At 51.5% G+C, this 24,105-nt stretch overlaps 1 protein-coding gene and 1 pseudogene across 3 annotated transcripts in view; one reads left to right on the forward strand and one right to left on the reverse strand.

Moving 5' to 3' along the window:
* Window positions 1–5,426, reverse strand: part of ARHGEF18 (Rho/Rac guanine nucleotide exchange factor 18) — a 79,608-nt gene extending 74,182 nt beyond the window's left edge. Inside the window, exon 1 of one of the 3 annotated variants that reach the window (XR_012501661.1) lies at window positions 5,049–5,426. Coding sequence is in view for 1 of the 3 variants with exons in the window: in XM_074350935.1 (XP_074207036.1) it covers window positions 4–79 (76 nt within the window). In the remaining 2 variants the exon portion in view is untranslated. Of the gene's footprint in view, window positions 1–3; window positions 156–5,048 lie in introns of those variants that run through there. The other 2 variants (XR_012501660.1, XM_074350935.1) reach the window with 2 other exon arrangements.
* Window positions 5,427–12,146: 6,720 nt separating this feature from the next.
* Window positions 12,147–12,265, forward strand: LOC123611813 (5S ribosomal RNA; annotated as a pseudogene).
* Window positions 12,266–24,105: the final 11,840 nt, after the last annotated feature.

Below are 24,105 nucleotides of genomic sequence, written 5' to 3' on the forward strand. Positions count from 1 at the left end.
TACCTCTCTTGAAGGCCCATCGCTTCAGCCAGAGCTTGGAGAGGGCTGGCCAGGAGTGGTTGAGTGCCGAGCTAGCCATGGGGGCTGACTGTGTGAGAGTGTGAGTGAGTGAACAGCGGGATGAAGAAGGCAATCGGCTGGGAATCCCTGCCAGGCCAGGCTGCCAGCAAGAGGGGCGGAGATTGCTGGCAGGGCCTGCCAGCTGCATCAGCTGACGGGAACTTGGGGCCGGGGCAGAGGGGCCCCGGGGACTCCAGCTTTGGGGGGGGCCAAGCCCTTAGCACTATCCCCACCTCCCTGGCCCTCCGGGGCTCTCACCCCGGCTGGACAAGACATTCCCAGGAGGAGCCGAAGGGCACAGTGTGAGGGGTCCTCAGAAAACAAGCATAGACTGAATCCTAGGTGGGCCCAGGTACGCGTGAGTGTCTGAGTGCTTGTGTGTGTGTGTGTGTCATTGTCTCTATGCTTGGGCGTGCATTTGTGTGCCAGCACAAGTGTGTGTTTTCAAGTCTTGAGTGTCAACTTGTCTATGGAGGGGGGCTATAAATAAGCATTTAAGTGTTTCTTCTCCAGTGTATTGAGCCATCATTGACATTCAGCCCTGTATCACTTTAAAGCGTGCAGCATAATGACTGGACTGACAGGTACTGTGAAATGACCAGCCCAGTGAGTTTGGTCAGCATCCATCATCTCGTATAGATATGAAAAAAGAAAAAAGACGAAAAGGTTTCTTGTTGTTGTTCTTGTGAGAACTCTTAGGATTTACTCTCTTAGCAACTTTCAAACACACGACACAGCAGGTGTTACCTACAGGACTTACTCATCTTATAAACCGGAGGTTTGCCCCTTCTGGCCACCTGCATCCAGTGCCCCCGGCCCCACCTTTCTGCCTCTGGTAACCGCATATCTGGTCTCTTTTTCTATGAGTCTAGTTGTTGCTATTTTTTAAGATTCCACAGATAAATGAGATCACATAGAATTTGACTTTCTCTGTCTGACTTATTTCACTTAGCATAATGCCTTCTAAGTCCATCCATGTTGTGGCAAATGGCAAGCTTTCCTTTTTTAAATGGCTGAATGATACGATTTCAGTGGTTTTAAAAATCTCTGTGATCCTCTGTGTGTGTGTGTGTGTGTGTGTACAGTCTCTGGGGGGCTGGATCTACTCACCCATCTGGGACTTGGGGAGACCTGCTTCTGGTATCTGTGAGGAGGTTTTGGTGTCTGCCTGGGTTTCTTTGTGTCTGCGTGTTTTCTGTCTTTACGTCTGTGTCTCTGTGTGCCTGCCAGCCAGCGCCTGTCCATACAAGTGCTGCCCCCTGGTGGTGGAAGCCTCCTTTCTTGCATTTCCATGAGTGTCTGAAAGATTCCTGACAGTCCCTTCTCTCCTCAGGGAATTCTCAGCCTCCACCCTCCCTTCTCAAAGAGTTACCCACACTTCTGTCTTCACCTGCACACACCTACTCGACTCCACCACTCACTGAAGTCTTATTTCCATCTCCTCAAGTCTTCTAGCTCTTGCCGGGGCTAAATCTAATGGGCACTTTTCAGTCTCACCCTTACTGGACACTCTCTCGAAATCTATTTCTCCCACACTGCTTCTTCCTCTGTCCGCTCCTTCTCAGTCTCCTTTCCTGACTTGGCTCCTCTTCCTTTCTCTGCGTGACCTTTAAACTCTGTGTCCCCAGGGCTCTGTCCTCGGCCACTCCATGCTCTCTCCAGTAGCCCTAGGGATCCGATCTGCTCCCCGTTTACCACCTCCGCTATCTTATTATGAGTAGGTGACCCCAAACCTTTCACTCACAGAAAGACACACACTCGATTCAACCAACATCCGCCAAACACACTCTCCAGTGCGTGGAGACAATGGCAGACACAAACACGCAAACAGCTGGACATACGTTCACACGCACACATGCGCAAACAGGCAGTTATATACAAACAGCCAGACGCACACGTAGAAATCCAGAGAACAGCTCAGGGAGGTTTAAAAATATCACCTCCTCTGTTGTGCTCTAAGTTTGCATTCCTCACCTCCTGCATTCCTCACCTTACTCTTGTTAAAAGAGTAAATTCTAAGAGTTCTCACCACGCACAAAATTTTTTTCTATTCCTTTAACTTTGTATCTGTTATGAAATGATGAATGTTCACGAAACAGTGTGAGGATCATTTCATGCTGTACGCAGGACGGATTGTTACGCTGCACACCTTAAACTTATGCGGTGCCACACGTTAGTTGTATCTCAATAAACCTGGAAGGAGAAAAACCGTGAGCTAAATGTGTGGCTGTGGCTTTAAGCGACTACGTTTTGGGGTGCAGTGCAGGGTGTTTTGGTTGTCTACTGCTGTATCGCAAATCACCCCAACACCTAGTGGATTAAAACAGCAGCCATCTTTCATTACTTCTCAAGGTTTCCATGGGACAGGAATTTGCAAATGGCCTGACTGGGTGGTTCTGGCATAGGACTGCTCATGAGATCCTAGCCAGGCATGGGTCGGGGCTGGGCCATCTACAAGGCATCTTTGCTCACATGGTTGGGAAGGCTCCAACAACTGGGGTTCCTCAGTTTTCTCTTTATAGGTCTCTATGTGGTCTTTTGTTATTGTCTCCCCTGTATGTCATCCTCAAGGAATCCTCTCCTAGAGGCTCAGGGCTCCCAAGGTGCATGTCAAGAGAGAGGGAGAGAGAGAGAGAGAAAGAGAGAGAGAAAGAGAGAAGGAGAGAGAGATCCAGGTGGAAGCAGCCCAGGTCCAGGCAGAAGGGGCTCCACCCTGACCCGCCTCTTGGTGGGGAGAGGCAGGATTCTGGAAGACTGTGTGAGCCTGGAGTCCAGGTGGGCAGGTGTGGGAACAGGTAAGAAGATAGGCATTGGGAGGGATGCCAACTAGGGGGCCAGGGGTGGGGTCATGCCAGCCTGAAGCCCAGGGATGAAGTAATAGCAACACAAGCTCACATCTGACCAGAGCCTCCAAGTGCGCCGGGCACTGGTCCAAAGGTTTTACAGCAGTAGCTCATTCAGCCTTCACAGCCGCAGCAGGATGACGGTAGTGGCGCTTCCCTCACCCCCATAGTCCAGATGAGGAAACTGAGACGCAAGGCAGTTAAATAACCATCATCTCAAACACAGCCTCTTCTGAAATCAACCAATCAGCCCCCATCTCTAGCCCATCATTCAAGTAGAAATCAGCACCTTGTCCTGGACTCCCTAACGACCCAGACCCTCTCTAGAGCCACCAGAGTCCCCAGGTCCTGTCCCCGGTCCTCCCCTCAGTCTGTGCCCTCCTTGCCCTGACCTGGTCTGGCCACCACCTTCTCCTGAGACAGTCTCCCAGTCCCCAGTCTCTCCCCTTCAATCCAGCTGCTTCTCCATGGGGGGTCCCAAGGGATCTTCCAAAGTGAACCCCATTGCTGTGTTCCCACCCTCCTGTGGATGCTGAAACCCCACCCCTCTTGAGGAAGAGCCAACCTCAAGCAGAGTCCAAGGAGGTGGTGGCCATCTCTGTTTGGCACTCTTCCAAAGCCCCACCCCGCATGCTGGATAGAGGCTGAGACCCACCATTCACCCCTCTTCCTTGGGGTGCCACAGAAAGTCTCCAAGGATGCACGCATGTGGCCTGGAGAGGGGCTGCTCAGGGAAGCCAGCCTTCGGGACAGGGACAGAATATGAGAGAATGAGCACAGCTGACCATGTTTTCGAAGCGCCCACTGCACGCTGGGCACCGGGTCATGATTTCACATGCAAGGTCTCCGACAACCCTTCTACGGAGGAGCAAGCAAAAAGCCAGTGGTGAGGTCACTTGCCTACAGCCACACAGAGGCAGGGGAGCCGGGGTGTGAGCCCATGACTGGCCGACAGACATCCTGTCATCACAGTAACAGCACGGAGTACTGGCAGGTGTCTAGCCCTGGGCAGGGGTGGGGGGTCCGGGGGGCATGTGGGAAATGGCCCAGACCAGACACTCTGATGGGTCTGCAGTTGACATTCCACCGGCGCTTCGAGGTCCAGCGAAAAGCCTGCCTCTGCCAGGAAGCCCCCCAGAGGGACTCACGCACGGTGGGGCTCAGCTAGCTCAGAGGTGGCTGAGAGCAGGGGCAGCGCTTCCTCGGCCGCCACTGGTTGTCAGGCCCTTCCCCACAAACCACAGGCGGCCGGGCCAGCGGAGCTCTCCGTGGAGAGTCAGGCTTCTGAGGGCAGCATTCAAGGCCTCCCCCGACATAACCCCAGCCTAACTCACCAGCTCCATCCTCTCTGGCCCCAGCTGTGCACTCCAAATCCACCCCCTCCTGGCTGCTCCGGACCCCTTTCCCAGGCCCCAGGGTGCCTGAAACCCACCTGGTGGCCGCGCTGGCACCAGGGGCTGGGCAGAAGCAGCAGGCCTGGGTGTGCCCTGCAGAAACCACAGCCTTCCTCCCCGACCTCGCCCCACCGCAGCAGCCGGCTGTGTGAGGCTACGGCAGCCCCCGGGGGCGCCTCCCCTCAGGGAAGACTCCCATCTGGAGGGCTGCCTGGGCAGAGGGTCCTCCTCCTCAGATGACCTCGGAAGACCTGGGTGGAGCCCTGCTCAGGACTGGCTCTCAGACATCAGCCTGGAGGGGAGTTTGCTTTGAAGGTCAGACTCCCTGACCCCACTTTTCGGATTTGGCTTCAGGGAGGGCCATGGCCTTTCTCTTCACCCCAAATCTCTGGTTTAAGAAGCAAAGTATTCCTGGCGACTCTGCCACCAGGAGCCTCATCCCCTCGCCCTCCGCATCCATCCCTGGCTCTTGTCCCCCATGCAAACGCTGGCCGCAAGGGACTCCATCCTCCTGTCTTGCTTTGTCGTCCATCATGGACCCCACCCCCCTGGGAGGACCTCTTACGACCACAGACCTTTGCAGAACAAACACGCTGGTCAAAGAGCCTCCCCCCCTCACTTGGGAAGCAGGCCGACCAGAAGAAGGTGGAGAAGAACCTTCTGGATGGCCTGTCTGCTGTCCCCCAGGCCCCACTGCCGCCCTGTCTCTGTTGGTGCACCTGTCCCCCACTCCCCGGCGATGGTCACTCACCAGACGGAGCCTTGTCCTCGCTGCTGTGGGTTGCCAGCCCGGCTACGGGCTCCTGTAGCCCCCACGACCCAGGGTCAGGGCTTTGACCCGCCCAGGGCTGGGGAGCATCTGTGGGCCAGGGCCCGGGGTAACCGCAGGATGACCCAACTCTGCCCCGGCTTCCTCTTCCTCAGCTGCGTGCCCGCCTGGCTGGCGCCTGCACCCCCAGGCTGCGGCGGAGGCAGGGGCCTGCGCCCCCCCGCAGGACCGGCTTTAGAGGGGGGGAGCCCGCCCCCTCGGCCCGGCGCCGGGGCCGTGTGGGTGTCTTGAGGAGGCGGGGCAGGGCACCGGGCGCAGGGGTGGGGGAGCCTCAGCACCCACCCCCCACCCCGGCAGCTTCCTGTGGAACCAACTGCCGAGGAGGAACCGGGCGCTAGGGCCTCACCCGAGCACACGGTACGCACAGCTGCACGGAGACGCCGTCACGTGCGCCCGCAGCACACGGGCGCTCACACGCCCGGGGCCGTGTGCTGAGCTGCTAAAGGTGTAACAGGCACTTCTTTTTTTTTTTTTTTTTTATTTAATTACATTTAAATTTTTTTGCGGGGGAGGTAATTAGTTTTATTTAACTTTTTGAAAACAGTGGCCGTCCTGGGGATGGAACGCAGGACCTCGTGCTTGCTGAGCACACGCCCACCCCTGAGCTCCACCCTCCCCCCAACAACCACCTCTAGTGACCGAAAAAACCCCAGAAACCCCAGATGTGGAGTATTTGCTGATTGCTGTGATGGAAATACTCCCATCACGGCTGATTGCAACTGCTGACCTGAAGTCGGTCAGGGTGGGGTCAGGAAGAAGTGCTCAGGCTTGGCTCCAGCAGGGCCGCTGCAGGGGGGACTCGGGCACGTGGGTCCCTGCAGAGAGACACGGGCTCCCTAGCCTGCAGATGCCGAGATACCTGTGGGTCCAGAAGACACAGGGGTGTGAGGACAGGGCGGTCTGCCCCGCGGACACGTCTGCATGTGTGCAAGGCACACCTAAGCTCCTTTACACTCGGAGACAGGTCAGTGCACAGGCACACACAGCATTATGCAAGCAAACTCATGGAACCACACGCACGGGACACACACCTGGACGCTGAGGCCAGTGGGAGTCTGTGAGGAGACACGGAGACAGGCAGAGCCAGCCCTCTCGGCTCCTGAGACCCGGTTCTTAAACGTGTAGGAATTTTGTGAGCCGGTGGTTATAAGCCGCCATCGTAAAAAAGTGTAGTCATATGAATTTGTGGTTAAATTACATTAAGAACCAGAGTAATGATCCCTTAAATCCATCACCGTGTCGCTAGTGCCACTGAACTGCCCGCTTCAGCGTGGTTCAAGTGGTAAGTTCTGTGTCTTGTGTGTTTTACCACAATACAATTAAAAAGAAGTGATTCCTCACTTCCTAGTTATTTGGGTACCTTTTTTGCTTAGTCATGCTCCTGAAGCTATTTATAGGTGCGGAAAGTGTTTGATGGACACAGCACATAAAGGCATTCCATACGCTTTGCACCTACGTATCTATGTAGATCTGTCCATCAAGATATATGCCGTGCCACGCCTTTGCAATTTCGCCTTCAGTGACATCACACTGGTCCTTTGAAATCGACCCCGGGGAGGGTATTGACAGCATGCAAATGGGCAGATGTTACAAATCAGCGGCCCCCACCTGAGAGCTGGCTGTTAGCCATTTATCAGCCCACCGCCACCCACAGGGCACACACACATGCACTCGTGACACTACAGACAGTCACACACGTGAATGCAGGAGCCCACGGGGAAACACGCAGGACACCTGAGAGGTTCGCAGGCACAGTGTGAATCTGCAGAGACGCACCCAGAGGGGGCGGGCAAGGAGGCACTAACACAGACGCGTGGCCACACACGAGCCCGCGCCGCCGTGCGGACACACAGAACAGACGTGAAGGCGCGTGCGCACACACAGTGGACACCTCTGGACAGACAGGGCGTCACACAGTCACTCACACACACAGACACAGCCAAGAGCAGATGCTGGGCACCTGTGAGAACACACACGAAGACCGGGAAACACTGGTTGCCGTGTGACACTCCCTCAAAACCACAAACCCCCAGACCCAGAGACCCTTTAACACAAACCCGCTGTGACCCAGAGCTCCATGCTTGTCCTCAGGGACACACACAGGACAGTGCACAGAAATGTACCAACGTGGATACACCTGGGACACGAGGACACATGAAAGCACACAGATTTGTGTGCACGACACATTCTGTAACCAGTTTATTATTTACTGCAATGCCCACTGAGTGCCCACTGTCTGCCAGGCCCTTTTGGAGGCGGGGATTACGGAGGAGCAAGGCAGACACAGCCCCCTGCTCTGGGGCAGCTCACGGTTCAGTGGGGGAGGCAGACTGTGAACCAGGAAACAGACCCACGAGGTAGCTTCTGATGGTGTTTTTTGCTGGGACAGGAAGTAAACACCATGGTGTGACAGAGACTGGGTGAGGGTGGTGGCTGCTTTAGCGGGGGTGGGGGTGAGAGTGGGGGTGGGGGAGGCCAGTGGAGCTGAGACCCAAGTGCCCGCCCAGAAGAAGCCAGGCGTGTAAATGAAAATCTGGGGAAAGGGCATTCCAGGTGGCAGGACCTGCAGGGGCAAAAGCCTGGAGGCAGGACTGAGTTTGATGTGTGTGAGGAATAAAGGGAGGCTGGTGGGGACAGTCAGAGGCAGTGAGGCTGGCAGGGCTCAGACCTGCAGGACCCTGGGGACCCAGACTGTAGGTGTGATGGATGGGCACCACGGGAGGGGCTCAAGCAGGGAATGAACGGGCAGAACTGGGGACAAGGTGGCTCAGAGCGGGCAGGAGGCTCAGAGACCCACACAGATGCCATCACAAGGCAGTGATGGGGGGGAAGGCAGGTTCAGGATCCTGTGCCCGGGACCGGAAGGGGCTGCTCTCTGCCTCTCTGTCTTCCTGGCTCACTTCACCTTTCCTCCTCTCTCTCTCTCTCTCTCTCTCTGTGTCTCTCCCTCCTCTACCTTGCTTTTCTCTCTGTCTCTCTTCTTCCTCTCCCCTTTCCAGGCTCTGCCTCCCCAGAATTTAAACTTTCTCAGGCTTCTCTCCTGACTCCATGGCCCCCTCCCTGCCACCCCTGTCCTGCTCCTCCCTCTTATGGTCCATGTGCTTCAGTCCGGGCTTCTCACCCCCTGCACCTTGGCCTCCATCCCCACTGTGCTGTCGGCTCCCTGCTGAGGCCCCCACTGGCCTCCTGGATGCAGACCCCCCAGCTGTGTGCACCTGGCTCCCCTGTCCCCACCCACTACCCTGTCTCACCTCCACAAGGGCTCCCCTCTACCCGCACCACCCTTTCCTGCTTCCCTTGATGGTGAAATATCCATAATGTAAAATGTGCCATTCTAACCATTTTTAAGTGTGCAGTTCAGTGGCATTAAGTGCATTTCACATGGTTGTGCAATCACACCACCACCTTCAGGACTTTCTCATCTTCCCAAACTGAAATTCTGCCTCCTTGAGACACTGACTCCCCATTCCCCTCCCCAGCCCCTAGTGACATGTTTAACTTTTCATCTCCATGAATTTTTCTCTTCTAGGGGGCTCATATTAGTGGAATCAAACAGTATTTGTCCTGCGGGTAAGGTGGGTATAGCTCAGTGGTAGAGCACACGCTTAGCTTGCATGAGGTCCTGGGTTCAATCCTCACTTCCTTCCATTAAGAAAAACAAAACAAAACAAAACACTTAAAAATAAATAAGTAAATAAAAAGAAAATGGCTAAGAAGAAAAAAAAAACAGTATTTGTCCTTTTGTGTCTGGCTTATTTCACTGAGCGTAATGCTCTCAAGTTTATCCATGGTGGAGCAGGTGTCAGGGTGCCCTTCCTTTTTAAGGCTGAATAATGTGAATAATATTCCACTGCGTGTGGGTGGACCACGTTTTGTTCGTCCATTTATCTGTCGACGGACACTTGGGTTGTGTCCATCTTTTGGCTATTGTGATAACGCTGATATGAACACGGGTGTGCAAATACCTGTTTGAGTCCTTGATTTCAATCCCTTTGGGTAACAGCTGCTGGAGAGTTTAAGCCTAAACCTGAGAATGGATCTTGTTTTTAGCGTCAAGAGATGGTTTTTATTTCGGATTGTAGCTGCTATCACTTTCATAGCCACTAGAGGGCAGTACTTTCCCAGGGCGTCTCCAGCAAAGACTACAAGGAAACCGACCTCCCCACCCCTCAAATATATTGTGGAAGGAATTTCAAGGCTACTTTTACAACTTAGGGTTAAAAACCTGCTTTAAAAAAAATCTAAGACAGGAAATTTGGAAGACGTGTAAGAAAAGACAAAAACATATGATTATATATAAACCTACAAAATTTTAGGGGAATAGTATTATAAACCAAAACAATAAGATCAATTAGCTGTTTGAGAATGGTGCGTACCTTTATATACAAATGTAAAGAGTTTCTACACATTGGTGAGAAAAAGACAAAGAAGATAAACAGGAAATTTAGAAAAGTTATGAAGAGGCCCTTCCCTGAACCAAGTGCCAAAGAACACGTGAAAGTGTAGTCACGGGAGCCCAGAGAGTGTGCACTTCAGTAACAGTGAGGGATCACTTCACACCCAAGCAAGTGGGAAAAACGACAACAACAAAAGAGTGGAAACACGTATTTAATTATCATCTTACTGTAGTTGAAATTGTAGCGGAAATCAGGAAATTGGTGAAGTCCTACAGGTTTAATTTGTCCCTGATATTGGAAATCCAATATTTTCTAAAATTGAACAAAGGTTTTTTTCAAGCAATTGTCATAAAATATGCTTTAGAAAGTGATAAAAATGTTAAAAAATGGTAACACCTACTGCTGACAGAGATGCAGAGAAAAGGGTACTGGTACATATTATCATATACTTAAGAAACTCTTCCCCTATCTTGGCTAGATCGTAAACAGCTGAGGCTGCCTGGGTGAAAATTAATAAATAGAAACCTCATCAAAAATGGAGTCAGGAGGCCAGAAGGAGGAGCTCTCATGCCCTATCACTCTGTGTCAATCGCATCACCAGCAGGAAAAGGTATTCCTTTGCATCCCCAGCAGAAAGAAGGTTACTGCTTTGCTAGCCAGCAGGGCGAAGGAGGGATTTCTTCTTGCCCAGCAACAGCTCAGCCAATGAGAGTCTGTCACAACTCAGCCAATAAAAAGCCATGATACTTCGAGCTCCCCAGTTTCCTCCAATGGACTTTTGGTTCATAACAGCCCCACCCAACTTCCCCTTCTCTATAAAAGAAGGTTCCTCTTCTTCGTTCTTTGGATTTGCCTGTGATTTGACGTTGGTTGTGTGTTCCAAATTTCTTTGCTGTACCTGAATAAACCCATTTTGCTGATAAAATAACTGATTGTTTGATTGTTTGAGGTCAACACCCCTTAGCATCTCTGTCATGCTCCCTGGCATCCTGTTTCAGAAGTAGAGCTTACATTCTAGGATTTCCCATCCCATTTCATGTAAGACCCAAGGAGGAAGATACCCAATAGGGTCCCATTTTCTGAGTATAGGCTCCCCATTTTTTCAGTGTTTAAAAACTGAGACATGACTTACATATCGTAAAATTCAGTTCTTTTAGCTTACAGTTCAATGAGTTTAAAAAAAATTTTTTAGTTGAGTATAGCCAATTACAATGTGTCAATCTCGTGTACAGCATAATGTCCCAGTTTTGCATATATATATACATATATTCATTTTCACATTCTTTGTCATTAAAGGTTAATATAAGATTTTGAATATAGTTCTTTGTGCTATACAGAAGAAATTTGTTTTTTATCCATTTTTATATATAGTGGTTAACATTTGCAAATGTCAAACTCCCAAATTTATCGCTTGCATGAGTTTTGGCTAATCCAGACAGTCATATATCCACTATCATAATCAGGACATAGAACAATTCAGTTGCCCCCTACAAAGTCCCTCGTGCCTTTTTGCAGGCATCCTCTTTCCTTAGCCCTGGAAATCACTGATTTCTTCTCTGTCCCTATAGTTTTGTCTTTTCCAGGATATTATATAAACGGAATCACTCAGCTTTTTAGCTTTGTCTGACTACTTCCACTCAGTGTAATGCATTTGAGATTTGCCCATGTTGCTGTGTGTATCAGTGATTGCCTTTATCTCTGCGTGGTATTCCATTGCATGCCGTACCACTGTTTTGTTTATTTATTCACCCACTGAAGGGCATTTAGTTTGCATCCCCGTCAGCAATGTTTGAGAGTTCTGGTTGCCCCACAGCCTAGTCAGCACTTGGTGTTGTCACTTACTAATTTTAGCCTTTCCAGTTGCTCTGTAAGTGGTTTTTCATTGTGTTAGGGCCCCTTTATAGCATCAGAAAAAAATTTTAATGGTTACTTTTATCGATGTTGATTTCTTTCTTTTTTAATTGAAGTATAGTTAATTGATAACATTATATTAGCTTGATGTGTGCAACATAGTGATTCAATATTTTTATAGATCATACTCCATTTAAAGTTGTTATAAAATATTGGCTATATTCCCTGCAGTGTAAAATATATCCTTATAGCTTAATTATTTTATACCTAGTGGTTTGTGCCTCTTAATCGTCTACCCCTGTCCTGCCCCTCACCCCTTCCCTCTCCTCACTGGTAGCTACTAGTTTGTTGTCTATATCTGTAACATCAGAAAATGTGGATGATTTCTACTGGGGCTTTAAATATCCACAGATGGAGAGTGAAGGTGATAGAGCCTGCGGGGGTTAAGAGTGTGGGGGTCTGGGTTCTACTCCTGATTCTGCCAACTCCTTGCTGTGCACCTGTGTGGACAAGCAACTACCTCTGTGCTGCAGTTGCCCCTCTGTAACAGTCCCGTGTCGTAGGTTTAGATGAAATGATGCAGATAAAGGGCTCGGAACAGGATATGGCAGCAGTGTAGACAGCAGGCAGGCCTTCTCACAGCTTCCTCTGCCGACAGCTTTCCAGCCTCAGGGCCTTTGCACTTGCAAGTCCCTGTGTTGGAATATTTTTCTTCTGGTCCCCTTTCAACTGCATAACTCTGTGTGTGTGTGTGCGCAAAAAGCTAAAATTAGTCTATGGCCATACCACTCTGAACGTGTCTGATCTCCTTTGGTCTCGGAAGCTAAGCAGGATGGGGCTTGGTAAGTACTTGGATGGGAGACCACATGCGAATACGGAGTGCTGCAGGGTAAGTTTTGGAATATAAATACAACTATTTATTTGTTTGTTAAATACAACTATTTTTAAGTGAAAAACCAAAGCTAAGATTAGTTCATTAATGCCTTTCATCAATTTGTATTTTTGCAAAACAGCACCCACTCCTGCCCTTACAAAAATAGACCAGCATATACCCAGGACACATTATTTATTCAGACAGGAGAGGGTCCCTAGCATGCCTGTAGACTCAGCGTTGCCGGATAAAATACAGGCAACTGGACAGCTTATATTTTTATTTGCCAATTGTGGCAGCCCTTCTGGGGGACACTTTGGGGTGACCCCTGACCTCCTGGGGGCTGGTTTCCAAGTTGAGACGACACCGTGAGGTGGGGGAGGCTGGGCTCCTTCTCCTGCCGCCTCCTCACCGAGGACCCGCTCCTTCCCCTGCTGCTGAAACCCCAGAGAAACCACAGAGGACTTGAGAGTCTTCAACAGGAAAACCGCATCTTAATATAACCCAAGAAACCAACGTTCTCATAACGAGATGCCCACAGAAGCGTGGTATTGTATCCTTACATACTTCCAATTGGAAGATGCGTCCTGCAGTGGCTTCCAGGGCTGGTTACACATCGTACAAGACAGGTCACCACTCTGTGAGCACTTTCTCTGTGACTTACTGAATCTCCACAGCTACCCTGGGAGGTGGGTCCCAGTGGCCCCATTTTGCAGATGAGGAAACTGAGGGTCAGTGAGGTGAGGCCTTGTGACACCCTGCCCACCAGGGGCTGTGGTGGGCAGAACGTTTAGCGCATCTGCCTGATTAAGGGCACATTAAGAGAGACAGCCTCTGGGGAGCTGCGTCAGCCGCCAGGTTGGGGGTGCTGCCCATGCGCTTGTACTGCTGGCCCTGCCTGGCTCTGGGCTCATGTGGCTGGTGGCATGGATGGCCTCTGCCCAACCCGCACCCACGGGAGACACGCCAGGGGACGCAGCGCCATGCCCCAGCTGCTCCCTTCCCACCACTGCGTTCTCCACAAGGCTCCCCCAGCTCAGGTCTTCAGCCTTCCTGGACATCACTGGGGCACTGCTGTCCTCGCCAGCGTCTCACCATATGACTTCAAGTTCTGTGACTTCTTCCATCCAAAGCTCCCTCTTGAGGTTTGTTTGCGGCAGGGCAAGGGTCGACCTCGGCTGCTGGGAGGGGTACACAGAGGCTGGAGAGAGATGGGGCCAAAACCTACCTTCCAACGATCAGAGTCATCAACGGTGAGAGGTAGTGAGCATCCGGGCACCGGGACCATCCAAGCCCCCCACCCATGCTAGGGGGAGTTCGGCTTTTCACATTTAGACTCTAATTCTGCACTTTGCCCCGCTGGGAAAGTTTCTTTTTTGGCCCATGAAGATCATTTTGGCTAAGGAAACAGAAGACGTCTGTGTCCGCCCTCAGTGTGGACAGTGAAGAGCTACCAGGAAGTGCCTGGTAGCCGTCCACCCCCCTCAACCAGGGGACAGGGGTTAGGCCAGCAGCAGGCTGGCCCCTGCCTGGCACAGTCGGCCTGAAACCCACCTCCCTGTACAGGACAGTGAGTGTTATCTAGCAGGCATCTCTTCTGGACCAGACACTGTGCCACGTGCGGGAGGCCCCTGCAGAGCTCAGGTCTGCTGGGGAGACAGAGATCCGGGTGAGAACAGAGCAGCATAGCATGTGCTCCCGTGGGAGCCTGGGTGAACTCGGACTTGGGAGTCCAGGAAGGCCTCTTCTGGGAGTGATGCTCAGCAGACACTTGAAGGATGCCTGAGGCTGGGGGACCCTGGGACAAACTGTGGGGGAACCCAGAGTGATTCGTCCTGCCTGCAGCAATGAGAACCACAGAGGGAGAAGCCATAATGAAGGAAGCTGGAGGCAGAGGCCATGCTGTGCTGGGTCGGAGGATGTGGGTTTGGAAAGAATTTAGATTTTGCTGCCAGGGCAATGGGGGAGCCATGGGAGGCTTTATGCAGGGGGTGGCTGGCAAAGTCTAGGCTTTGTTTTAGAAAGATGCCCCTGGCTGGGTGAAGGGAGACTGGAGAGGGGGTGCCGCCAGGAAGGCGGAAGGCAGGTTAGCGGGGAGTGCTGTTACCCATGAGGAGAGAGCGGCCGCTTAGCACCAGCACAGGGAGGACAGACGGGGGTGGCTTTGAGGGGGATACAGGAGGCAGGACGAGCTGGATTTCGGGGCTGCCTCCTGGATCAGAGCCTGGTTCCCCAGCAGGCAGGCCCTGGGGGAGGCTCCTGGGTCAGCGCTCTGGACGCATGGCCTCAGTTCCCGCTAGTCTGTGGGTGTAACATCCCCGCCTGATTCCCACCATTTCCCCCTTTGCATTTCTTGTGCCTGGAATTTTCCAGCAACTCCTCCGGTCACGCTGGAAGGGAGAGGGCCGGGAAGAAGGCCCCCCACCCCAGCAGCTGGCCCACCAGGCAGAGGCTGCCCTGGGCTGACGCTCTTCCTTTTCCTCCGGGGGAGCCCGTGGCGGGGCGTCTGGGAACCCTGGAGGAAGGGCAGGGCGTCTCAGCCACAGGGAACTTTCTTCCCACGCCCTCCTGGACTCAGGGGTCAAGGAAGCCCAGGTCTGCGGGGGGTGGGGGGCTGGTCCTCTGGACACATGTGTGCACACGGCCCTGGGGTGTGCGTCTTGCCCGCTGGACGGAGCACATACTTCTGCTTCTGTGTGTGTTTCTTCGTTCATTCATTTGCCCACGACAGCTGGAACTGCAGTGACAGCGCCAGCCTGATTTAACGTTGTCCCCCTCCCTCACCCCATCTCTCAGCTTCTCTGCCTCCCCTCCAGCCACTCTGCAAACCTCCCCCCAGTTGTATTTTCTCTCCTGTCTGTATTTTCCTGCCACTGTCTGAAATCATTTCTTGCTTTGTATACATTGATCTGCCTTCTGCATTTGAAAGTAGGTTTTCTGGTTTTTTTTTTTGTGTGTGTGTGCCTTTTTCCTTTGTCCACTAGGCACACAGCAGGTGCTCAATAAATATTTGTTAAAAGGAGGAGCAAGCCCCTGTCCCGGGGGAAGTGACAGACAAAAAATAGATTAAGAACAGCAACAAGAATGTCTAACCTTTACTCACCATTTAAGGGATATTTATGGAATATGTCCCTGGCACTGGCACCAGCACCATTTGGAACTGGGACAGCAGCAGAGAATGAAGCCCACAGACATCCCTGTTTGGAGTGACCTTTTGAGAGGCAAGGGACAGAGAATAAAGATGAAGACCAAAGGAGGTTAAAGGAGTGAGACATTGGAATATCAGGGAGAAGGATGGCCTGGACAGAGGGAACAGCTTGTGCAAAGGTCCTGGGGCAGTGCTGTGCCTGTCTTGTTGGAGGACCAGCAAGGAGGCCTGTGTAGCTGGGGAAGGGTGAGCCGGGGGGGAAAGGAAGGAGGTGAGGGCAGGGGGAGGACAAGGACGTATGCAGGGCCTTGTGGACCGAGAAGAGGACTCAGGCTTTTACCCCTAGGGAGGTAAGAACCCGGGAGAGCTGTGGGCAGAGGAGGGACAGGACCTGATTCGAGTGCTCACACGCGCCCTCTGGTGGCTGATTCGGGGAGGACAGCTAGTGGGGGCGAGAGCCGGAGCCTGGATGAGAGCGTGGACCCGCTCCGGTCCAGGGGAGTAACTGAGATGCAGAAGACGGAGGAGCAGCCGGCTGCGGGGAAGGCCAGACTCTGGGTGTGAGCGTGCTGGGTGCGAGATACTCGCGGGACCCCCACGTAGGGGCGCTGAGCAGGCGGGAGAGCCCTCGGACTGGAGGCCCGAGGAGAGGCCTGGAGGCGCGTCTCTGTGGCCCTTTGACTCGTCCTCTCCCCTGGAGTCCTCCGGGGCTCTTCCCGCTACTTCGGGGATAAAAATCGTGCGGGGAAAGTGCGGGGGTTGGGGGGACGAGGGAGGTGGGGGCGCAAACGTGTGTGTGTGTCCACCAGCGTGTGCGCGTGTCCTGGGCGCGGCCTGTGTGCGTGTCTGCGAAACAGCCCACCCACCGTCGAAGCCTCACGCGGAAGTCGCCCCCCAGACTCCGAGCTCCCCCCACTCCCCCCCCCCCCGGCCCCGGTGGACCCCTTCGGGCACTGTGTCTCCCCGGCTCTTCTCCGCACCTGAGGTCTGTGTTGGCAGGAGGGCTGAGGTTCGCGTTCCGCACGTCCGCGGGGCAAGACCAGCTCGTTTTATTAACCCCCACGGACCCCAAGAGCCGCGCGCAGAGCGCCTCCGCGCTACACAAAGCGCTCAGTAGACGTTTGTGAGCCTGACAGCTCATCTCTGCATGTGTCGTGCATGTGCCTGTGTGTGCTGAGCACGTCAGAACGTGTGTCCGAGGCCAAGGTGCCTGCCACACGTGTCCCCGTGTGTCCTCCCACACGGGGGTACCTGCGTGCAGAGGAATCTGTGCGCTTCGGCCCGACAGGCGCATGCACGCACCTGAGCCCGCGTGGCTGTGTTGGGGCGTGTCCGTGAGCGTGTGATCGCACGGTGCCCCCCTGTACCCAGGCATGTCGGTGTGTGTGTTTGCATGGGTGATCTGAGAGTATTCTTGTCTGCGTGCTTACTAATGTGCAGAAGTGTGCGTGTGTCCACGCCGACACATGCGTTTCCCCAGCGTGCCTGAGTGTGTACCCATGTGAGTGTGAGTGCGTCACCCACGTGAGTGTGAGTGCCTCCGTGTGTGGCACCCATGTGCCTTCAGTGCTGTCCTGTCCTGATCCAGGGGATCTCCTGACCTGCAGCACTGGCTCATGTCAGACCCCGCTAGGAGCTTGGCCCCACGTGACTTCCTCTCTCCCCCAACCTTGACCCCGAGCCCCTCTGGCCACCCCCCAAGGCAAACTCTCCTTCAAAGAACCGGGATGCAGTGGAGGAAATTCCTTCTGGCAGCTTCCGGGCCTCCCGGTGGCTCCCATGGAGGGATCAAGAGCCATCTGGTGTGGGAACAATCTTCTTGGAAGGGGCTCCTGGCTCCCAGGGGGCAAGACCTGGGCCCACAAATACCGAGATGTTCAGGAGCTGATTCCGCCGGTGTGATCCAGCTCCACCACCTAACTGCTGGGTTCCCACGGGGAACTGGCTGATAGGAACAAAATAGACACGTGCTATCGGGCAGCTGGTGTGTACCCGGATGGCGCATCTGGGAGGCTTTGGGACAAAACCCTCAGCACACCCTGAGAGGCATTGTCAACAGTGTCCCCATTTCAGAGCTGGGGAGACCCAGAGGGATTTAAGTCAAATTTGGGTAACTCTGAGCCAGTGGCTCTTAACTGGGGGGTGATTTTGTCCCCCAGGGACATGACAGGAGATGGTTTTGAGTGTCACGTCTGCAGAAGGGGATGCTCCTGTCAGCTAGTGAGTAGAGGCCAGGGGTGCCACTAAACATCTTACAAGGCAAGGACAGCACCCCCCACACCTTCCCCAGCCACAGCAAAGAGTGAGCCAGCCTCAGATGTCGGAAGTGCTGAGGCTGAGAAACTCTCCAGTGAGGGTTTTGGGGAACAGGCAGGATCCCAGAGCATGGGCTGAATTTGGAGACACAAAGGGTATCTCAGGTGCAGAAGCCTTGATGGATGCTTCAGCACAAAAGAACAGATGACTAGCCAGTGAGCCCACGAAAGACGCCCAGCTTCCTTAGTCATTGGGAAAATGCAAATTAGAACCACCACGAGACACCACAACACACCCACCAGGATGGCCAAAGTGGACATTTCCAAAGATACCAAATGTTGGCAAAATCATGGAGCAACTGGAACCCTCCACGCTTTTGCTAGTGGTGCTAGTGGTTAGATGGTGAAATCACATTCTGTCGGTCACACCAAGTCATAAATTCACACGGCTGGCCCAGATTCCCTGGCTAGGGAAGAGGATTCCACTTCCTGACAGACTGACGAGCAGAGAATTACAGTCGTGTTTTCTGATCAAGCAGAACAGAGCTGCTCAGCCTTACGACCCAGGGCTTAGGGCTCATGATGCCCCACCATTCAGGATCTTAAGTCTCTGGTTGGCACAGGCGTCCATTAAACTGTCAATCCTTTGGCTTCTTAAGAATCCTGTACTCTCGGCAGTCACTGCAGTGTGTCTTAAATGCAGTGTGTGCCTTAAATGCAGTGTGTGCCTACAAGTATTTTGAATAAAGATTAGAAAAAATTTTATGGAAGTGTAGTTGACTTACAGTGTTAGTTTCAGGTGTATGGCAAAGTGATTCTGTTATGCAGAATAAAGATGTTTTGGGGCAGGGAGGGTATAGCTAACGTGGTAGAGTGTGTGCTTAGCACGCACGAGGTCCTGGATTCAACCCCCAGCATCTCCTCTGAAGATAAAATAAATAAATAAAAACCTAATTACCACCCCCACCATGTACAAAAAATAAATAGAAGTTTAAAAAAATTCTTAAAAAAAAGAATTCTTAAAAAAAAGATGTTTTGAACAGTTTCTTTCTTTTTTCCCTTTCTTTTCTTCTTCCCTTCCCCCTCCCCCTCCCCCCTGCCCCTCCTCCCCTCCTCTTCCTCCTCCCCCTCATCCTTCTTCTCCTTTGTTGTTCCTTTCCTGAGCTTGGCTATTGTGTGAAAAAAAGTCACTGACATCTGACAGAGGCTTCCTGGGGAACTGGGAAACTGGTGGTGACTCCAGCCCTGTTCCCGGCAGGTGGGTGTGGGTGAAGGCAGGGCCGCGTCTGAGGACCTGAGGAAAGAGGATGCATCCACTGGTCAGGGCCTTCCCAGCAGGGTCTTCCTGAGCCAGGCCCTGGAGAGGTTCCCACAGCTGACTGTCCCTCAGCCACGCCTCAAGGCCAGGGAACTTCCCAAAATTCAGCCTCCAGCTCAGCAAAGATGGCTCCCACCTCTTTGAATGCAGTCCTAACAATCTTTATATTTATGGAGTATGGGCTGGGTGCCAGGCCCAAGGCTGAGGTGCTATAAACGCTGTTTTACATTTTCTTCCCAACAAACCGGACCCTTCTCCTCCTGCTCCTGGCCCTCCAGCCTCACCAGCTGCCTCTTTTGTCCTTCAGACAGACCTCTCTCCAGCCTCAGGGCCTTTGCACTTGCTATTAATGTCTCCCCAGGGCGCTGTTCCCTCCTAGATCTTCATGGCTGTCCCTTCTCACTCACTGGGTCTTAGGTCAAGTGTTCCCCATTTTCCAAAGAGGAATCACTGGCCTCATCACTCACTGTCACATCACTTGACCCTATTTTCTTTATTACATTCATGACTCTGAATTTCTTCATGGTTACCGGGCTTGTTCTTTCTCTGCAGCTGGAATGGGAGCTTTGTGTGGTCAGGGTCTTGGCCAGTCTATTTCCAACTGAATCCCAAACTCCACTACTTACCATCCATGTGGGCAAGCAATTTAACATCTCCATCTCTCCTTTTTCTGGTCTATAAAATAGGTATGATCATGTTTCTTAATTCTGAGTAAACCCACGGGAAGTGCTTAGAATTCAGTGTCTGGCACACGTGGGCTCAAAAGTTGTTCATTATCTTGATCAAGCACTCAAAGAAATCTCGGAAGGAAGGATGGAAGAGCCCGTGGGCATACAGCTCCATTAATGCAAGGATTCATTCGTTCAACAGAAATATGTTGAGAACCTGCCATGTATTAACTACAAAGGAGAGGCACAGACCAGGAAGTTCACACCAGAGAGGCTGAAGTTCAAAGGTGACAGTAATCACGATGCCACGGAGTCAATGCCGAGCACGTGCCACATGCCAGCCTCGCTGAATCTCCATCCCCTCCCCGGGAGGTGTTTTCATTTTCCAGGTGAGGTGGTCGAGGCTCAGAGAAAGTAGGTATCTTCCCCTCAAGCACACAGTCTGTAGGTGGCTCGAACACTCTCTACTTGGTTCCTTTCCAATGCACTGCTTTCCCTTGTCAACTGAGATTTGTTTAAAAAAAATCAAAACAATATGACAATCTAATTAAAAAAATGTATAGTGAAATTAAATAGACATTTCTCCAAAGAAATATCCAAATGGTCAACAAGTCCAGGAAAAGGTGCTGAACGTGGCTAGTCGTCAGGAAATGCCAATCAAAACCACACTGAGATAGCACCTCACAGCTGTTAGAATGGCTGTTACCAAAAAGACAAGCGGTAACAAGTGTTGGCGAGGATGTGGGGAGAAGGGAGCCCCAGGCACTGCAGGCGGGAACGTCAACCGGTCCAGCCGCTGTGGAAAACAGTAGGGTGGTTCCCCTCAAAACTAAAAATAGAAATACTATATGGCCCAGTAATTCCACTTCTGAGTAACCACCCAAAGGAAATGAAGACAGAATATAAGAGAGATATCTACACGCCCATGTTTATTGCTGCGCTGCTCACAGTGGCCGAGATACGGAAACAACCTAGATGCCCGTTGATGGATGAATGGATAAAAAAGATATGGCATAAAAACATATTATTCACCCATGAGAAAGAAGGACACCTTGTCATTTACCGCAACATGCATGGGCCTTGAGCACATTATACTAAGTGAGATAAATCAGAGAAAGGCAGGTACTGTATGATACCGCTTGTAAAAACAGAGCGAAACGCTGGTTTCCCGGGGATGGGGGATAGAGGGAGAGGGCAGATATTAAAGGGCACAGACTTGCAGCGGCAGCAAGGAAAGCCCTAGGGAACTAAGGCACACTGTGGTGAGTACAGACGGCAGCGCTGCGTTAGGTGAAGGATGTGTAGGTGCGCACGGGCGTAACAGCCTGAAGCGGGAGCAACCCAGGTGCCCACTGAGGGCCGTCTGGTGAACAAACGTGGCCTCTGCATACCAGGGGGTGTTGTCCAGGCTTAAAAAGGAAGGAAATTCTGACATTGGCCATAACATGGATGGACCTTGAAGACACGATGGTCAGTGAAATAAGCCAGTCACAAAACCCCAAAATACTGTGTGATCCCACTTATACGAGGTCCCCAGAGGAGCCAAATTCATAGAGACAGAAAGCAGGGTGGTGGGGCCAGGGGCTGGGGAGGGGGAGGGGGAGCCAGTGTTTCACGGGGACAGAGGTTCAGTTTGGGAAGATGAAAAAGTTCTGGAGGCGGATGGTGGGGAAGGTTGTACGACATTGAAAGCGTTCTTAACGCCATGGAACTGTACACTTATCAACGACTGAAATGGTGATTTGTGTGCTATGTGGATTTTACCAGAATTAAAAAACATGACAAAACAGAATGCAGAGGCCACCTGCCCGTATCTGTGAGGGTGACCGAGTCAGTTGGGCCAGGGCTGGAGGCCAAATCACAACCCCTGGGTCAGGGAGGTTGGGGTGAGTTTAGGAAGATGATTCTGACTGAGGGTCCCAACAGGGTCACTGTGTGGACAGAGTAGTGGCAGGGGAAATGGAGAGACCAAAGGGCTTTTAGCATCTCTGAAGAGGGTCTGAGCTCAGCTCAGAAAATGCCACTTGGCACTTCTTCCGACTACAGGTGGGAGAGATGCTGGGCATCAGGGGAGGCTTCCTGGAGGAGGAAGCCACAGCTTGGTGTAGCATATTACAATTTTGTGATTTGTAAGAAGAAATACACATTTGGTCTTTGTTCCATTTCTGGTGCAGAGCTCCTAAAATGCTTGGAATTTCCTGTGATGAGAGCATAAAGGTGTCTTTTGTTATGTTAATGAGGTGACCTTGGAAAGCCCCTAGGTCGACAAAGGATGGGGGCTGGTCCCCAGGAGAAACAACCAGGTGATTAGAAGGTTGGAACTCTCAATCTCAGCCCCTGACCTCTGGGGAGGAGACAGAGGCTGGAGGTTGAATCAATCACCCCACACCTTGGCGGGTGCATCTCTTCCATCTGGCTCTTCCTGAGTTATTTCCTTTTATAATAAACCAGTAATCTGGTAAGTAAAATGTTTCTCTGAGCTCTGTGAGCAGCTCTAGCAAATTAATCAAACCCCAGGAGGGGTGCCTGGGAACTTCTGATCTATAAGCAGTTCGGCCAGAAGGACAGGTGACAACCTGGATTTACAATTGGCACCTGAAGGTGGGGGAGGGACAGTTTTGTGGGGCTGAGCTCTTAACCTGTGGGATCTGACTGCCATCTCGATAGATAGCGTCAGAACTGAGTCAAATTGCCGGACACCCAGCTGCTGTCTGAGAATTGCTTGGGGAGAAAACCCCCCACTTGGAGACTGGTGTCACAGTCATACATATGTGCCCATCAGGCTTGGCTACACTGATGCGCTGTGTGATCTTGGGCAGCTCCTAACGTTCTGATGTTCCCAGCCTAGTGTTCCCAGCCTTCATCCCCGATGGGATCTCTTGGCTGCTGTGTTTGAGATTCTTTGCTAAAACGAGGTTGAAGCAGTGATTAGATTTAGAGAGGCAAGCAGACTCTAGAATGCCACCCTCCCCTCCAGAAGTGGCTCCCTTCTGGGATTCACATCCTCGTGGAAGCCGCTCCTTTGAGTGGGAGCTCAGTCTGTGACTTGCTTCTAACCAACAGAACATGGCAGAAGTGATGGGATGCTTGAGACTATGCGCTCAGGATTCTGTGATGTTAAAACGGTAGGGATCTCTCCCTCCCTCTTTCCCTCCCTTCCTCTCTCTCTCTCTCTCTCAACCTTGATGGCTTTGAAGAAGCCAGCTGCCAAGCTGTGAGCTACCCTAGGGCCACAGGGCATGGGACTGAGGGTGTCCCCTGGCCAACAGCCAGCAAGAACAGGCACTTATCCCAATGCCTGCAAGGAACTGAACGCTGCAAAGGAGAACTCCACCCTAGCCGGCAGCTTGACTGAAGCCTCGCAGAGCACCCAGCTAAGCTGTGTCTGGACTGCTGACCTACGGAACCCGTGAGCCAGTAAATGAGGGTTGTTTTGAACTGCTAAGTGTGCAGTAATATTGAAAACATGTGCCCACTTGTTCTTTGAGGAAATTACTATGTAGTCACAACTCACCAATGCAATTCTTGGAGCCTGGGCTTGGATGGTCTTGTCTCATGACACTGATGACTCGGAATGAAAACACACAGCCTGTCACTTCGGGGTTTGTGTGTGTGTGTGTGTGTGTGTGTGCGTCTGTGTGAAATTAAGACATTATCTGTCCAAAAGTCGTCTCTGTATCTGGCACACAGTAGGTACTTTATTACTAGTAAACTCAGAAGGTGAGCTTAGAGACCAAGCTTCATGCAAGATCATACTGACTTCTTGTTTTTTTAATTTTAATACCATTAAAAAAATTTACACACGTCATGTGTACTTACATTGTGAAAAAATGCAAGAGCGGATAAAGGGAATAACAAAAAAGCCGGCTGTGATTTTACGTCAACATTTTGGTACACGTAGCCAGAGTTCTTATCAATGTCTATAGAACAAATGTTTAACAGCAAGTTTCTACTGTCTAGCACAGGGCACTGTATTCAGTATCTTATAGTGACCTAGAATGAAAAAGAATATGAAAAAGAATATTTGTATGTACACAATTGACTGAAACACCAGAAATTGACACAACATTGTAAACTGACTAGACTTCAATGAAAAAAAAGAAAAAAATAATTCTACCAGTAATAAATGACCCAATAAATTAGATTTAAGAAAATAAATAAATGTTTAAACGGTCTTTAAAAATATATTTGGTAAATAATTTTTAGATTTACAGAAAAGTGGTTAAAGCCTAAAGTTACTGCCTTATACAACCATGGAACTGCGATCAAAACAAAGAAATTAGCATCATGGTACGTAACTATTAACTAAACTATAAACTTTCTTTGAATTTCATCAGTTTTTCCACGAACGTCCTTTTTCTGTTCCAGGGTTCAAGCCAGGATCCCATATGGAATATATTCCATGGTTTACGGTGTCGGGTCTCAGATACTATACAATTAGGTTGTACTGAATGATGTATTCTTATGTGCT

The sequence above is a fragment of the Camelus bactrianus genome, chromosome 22 (genome assembly GCF_048773025.1).
Source record: "Camelus bactrianus isolate YW-2024 breed Bactrian camel chromosome 22, ASM4877302v1, whole genome shotgun sequence".
NCBI lineage: Eukaryota > Metazoa > Chordata > Mammalia > Artiodactyla > Camelidae > Camelus > Camelus bactrianus.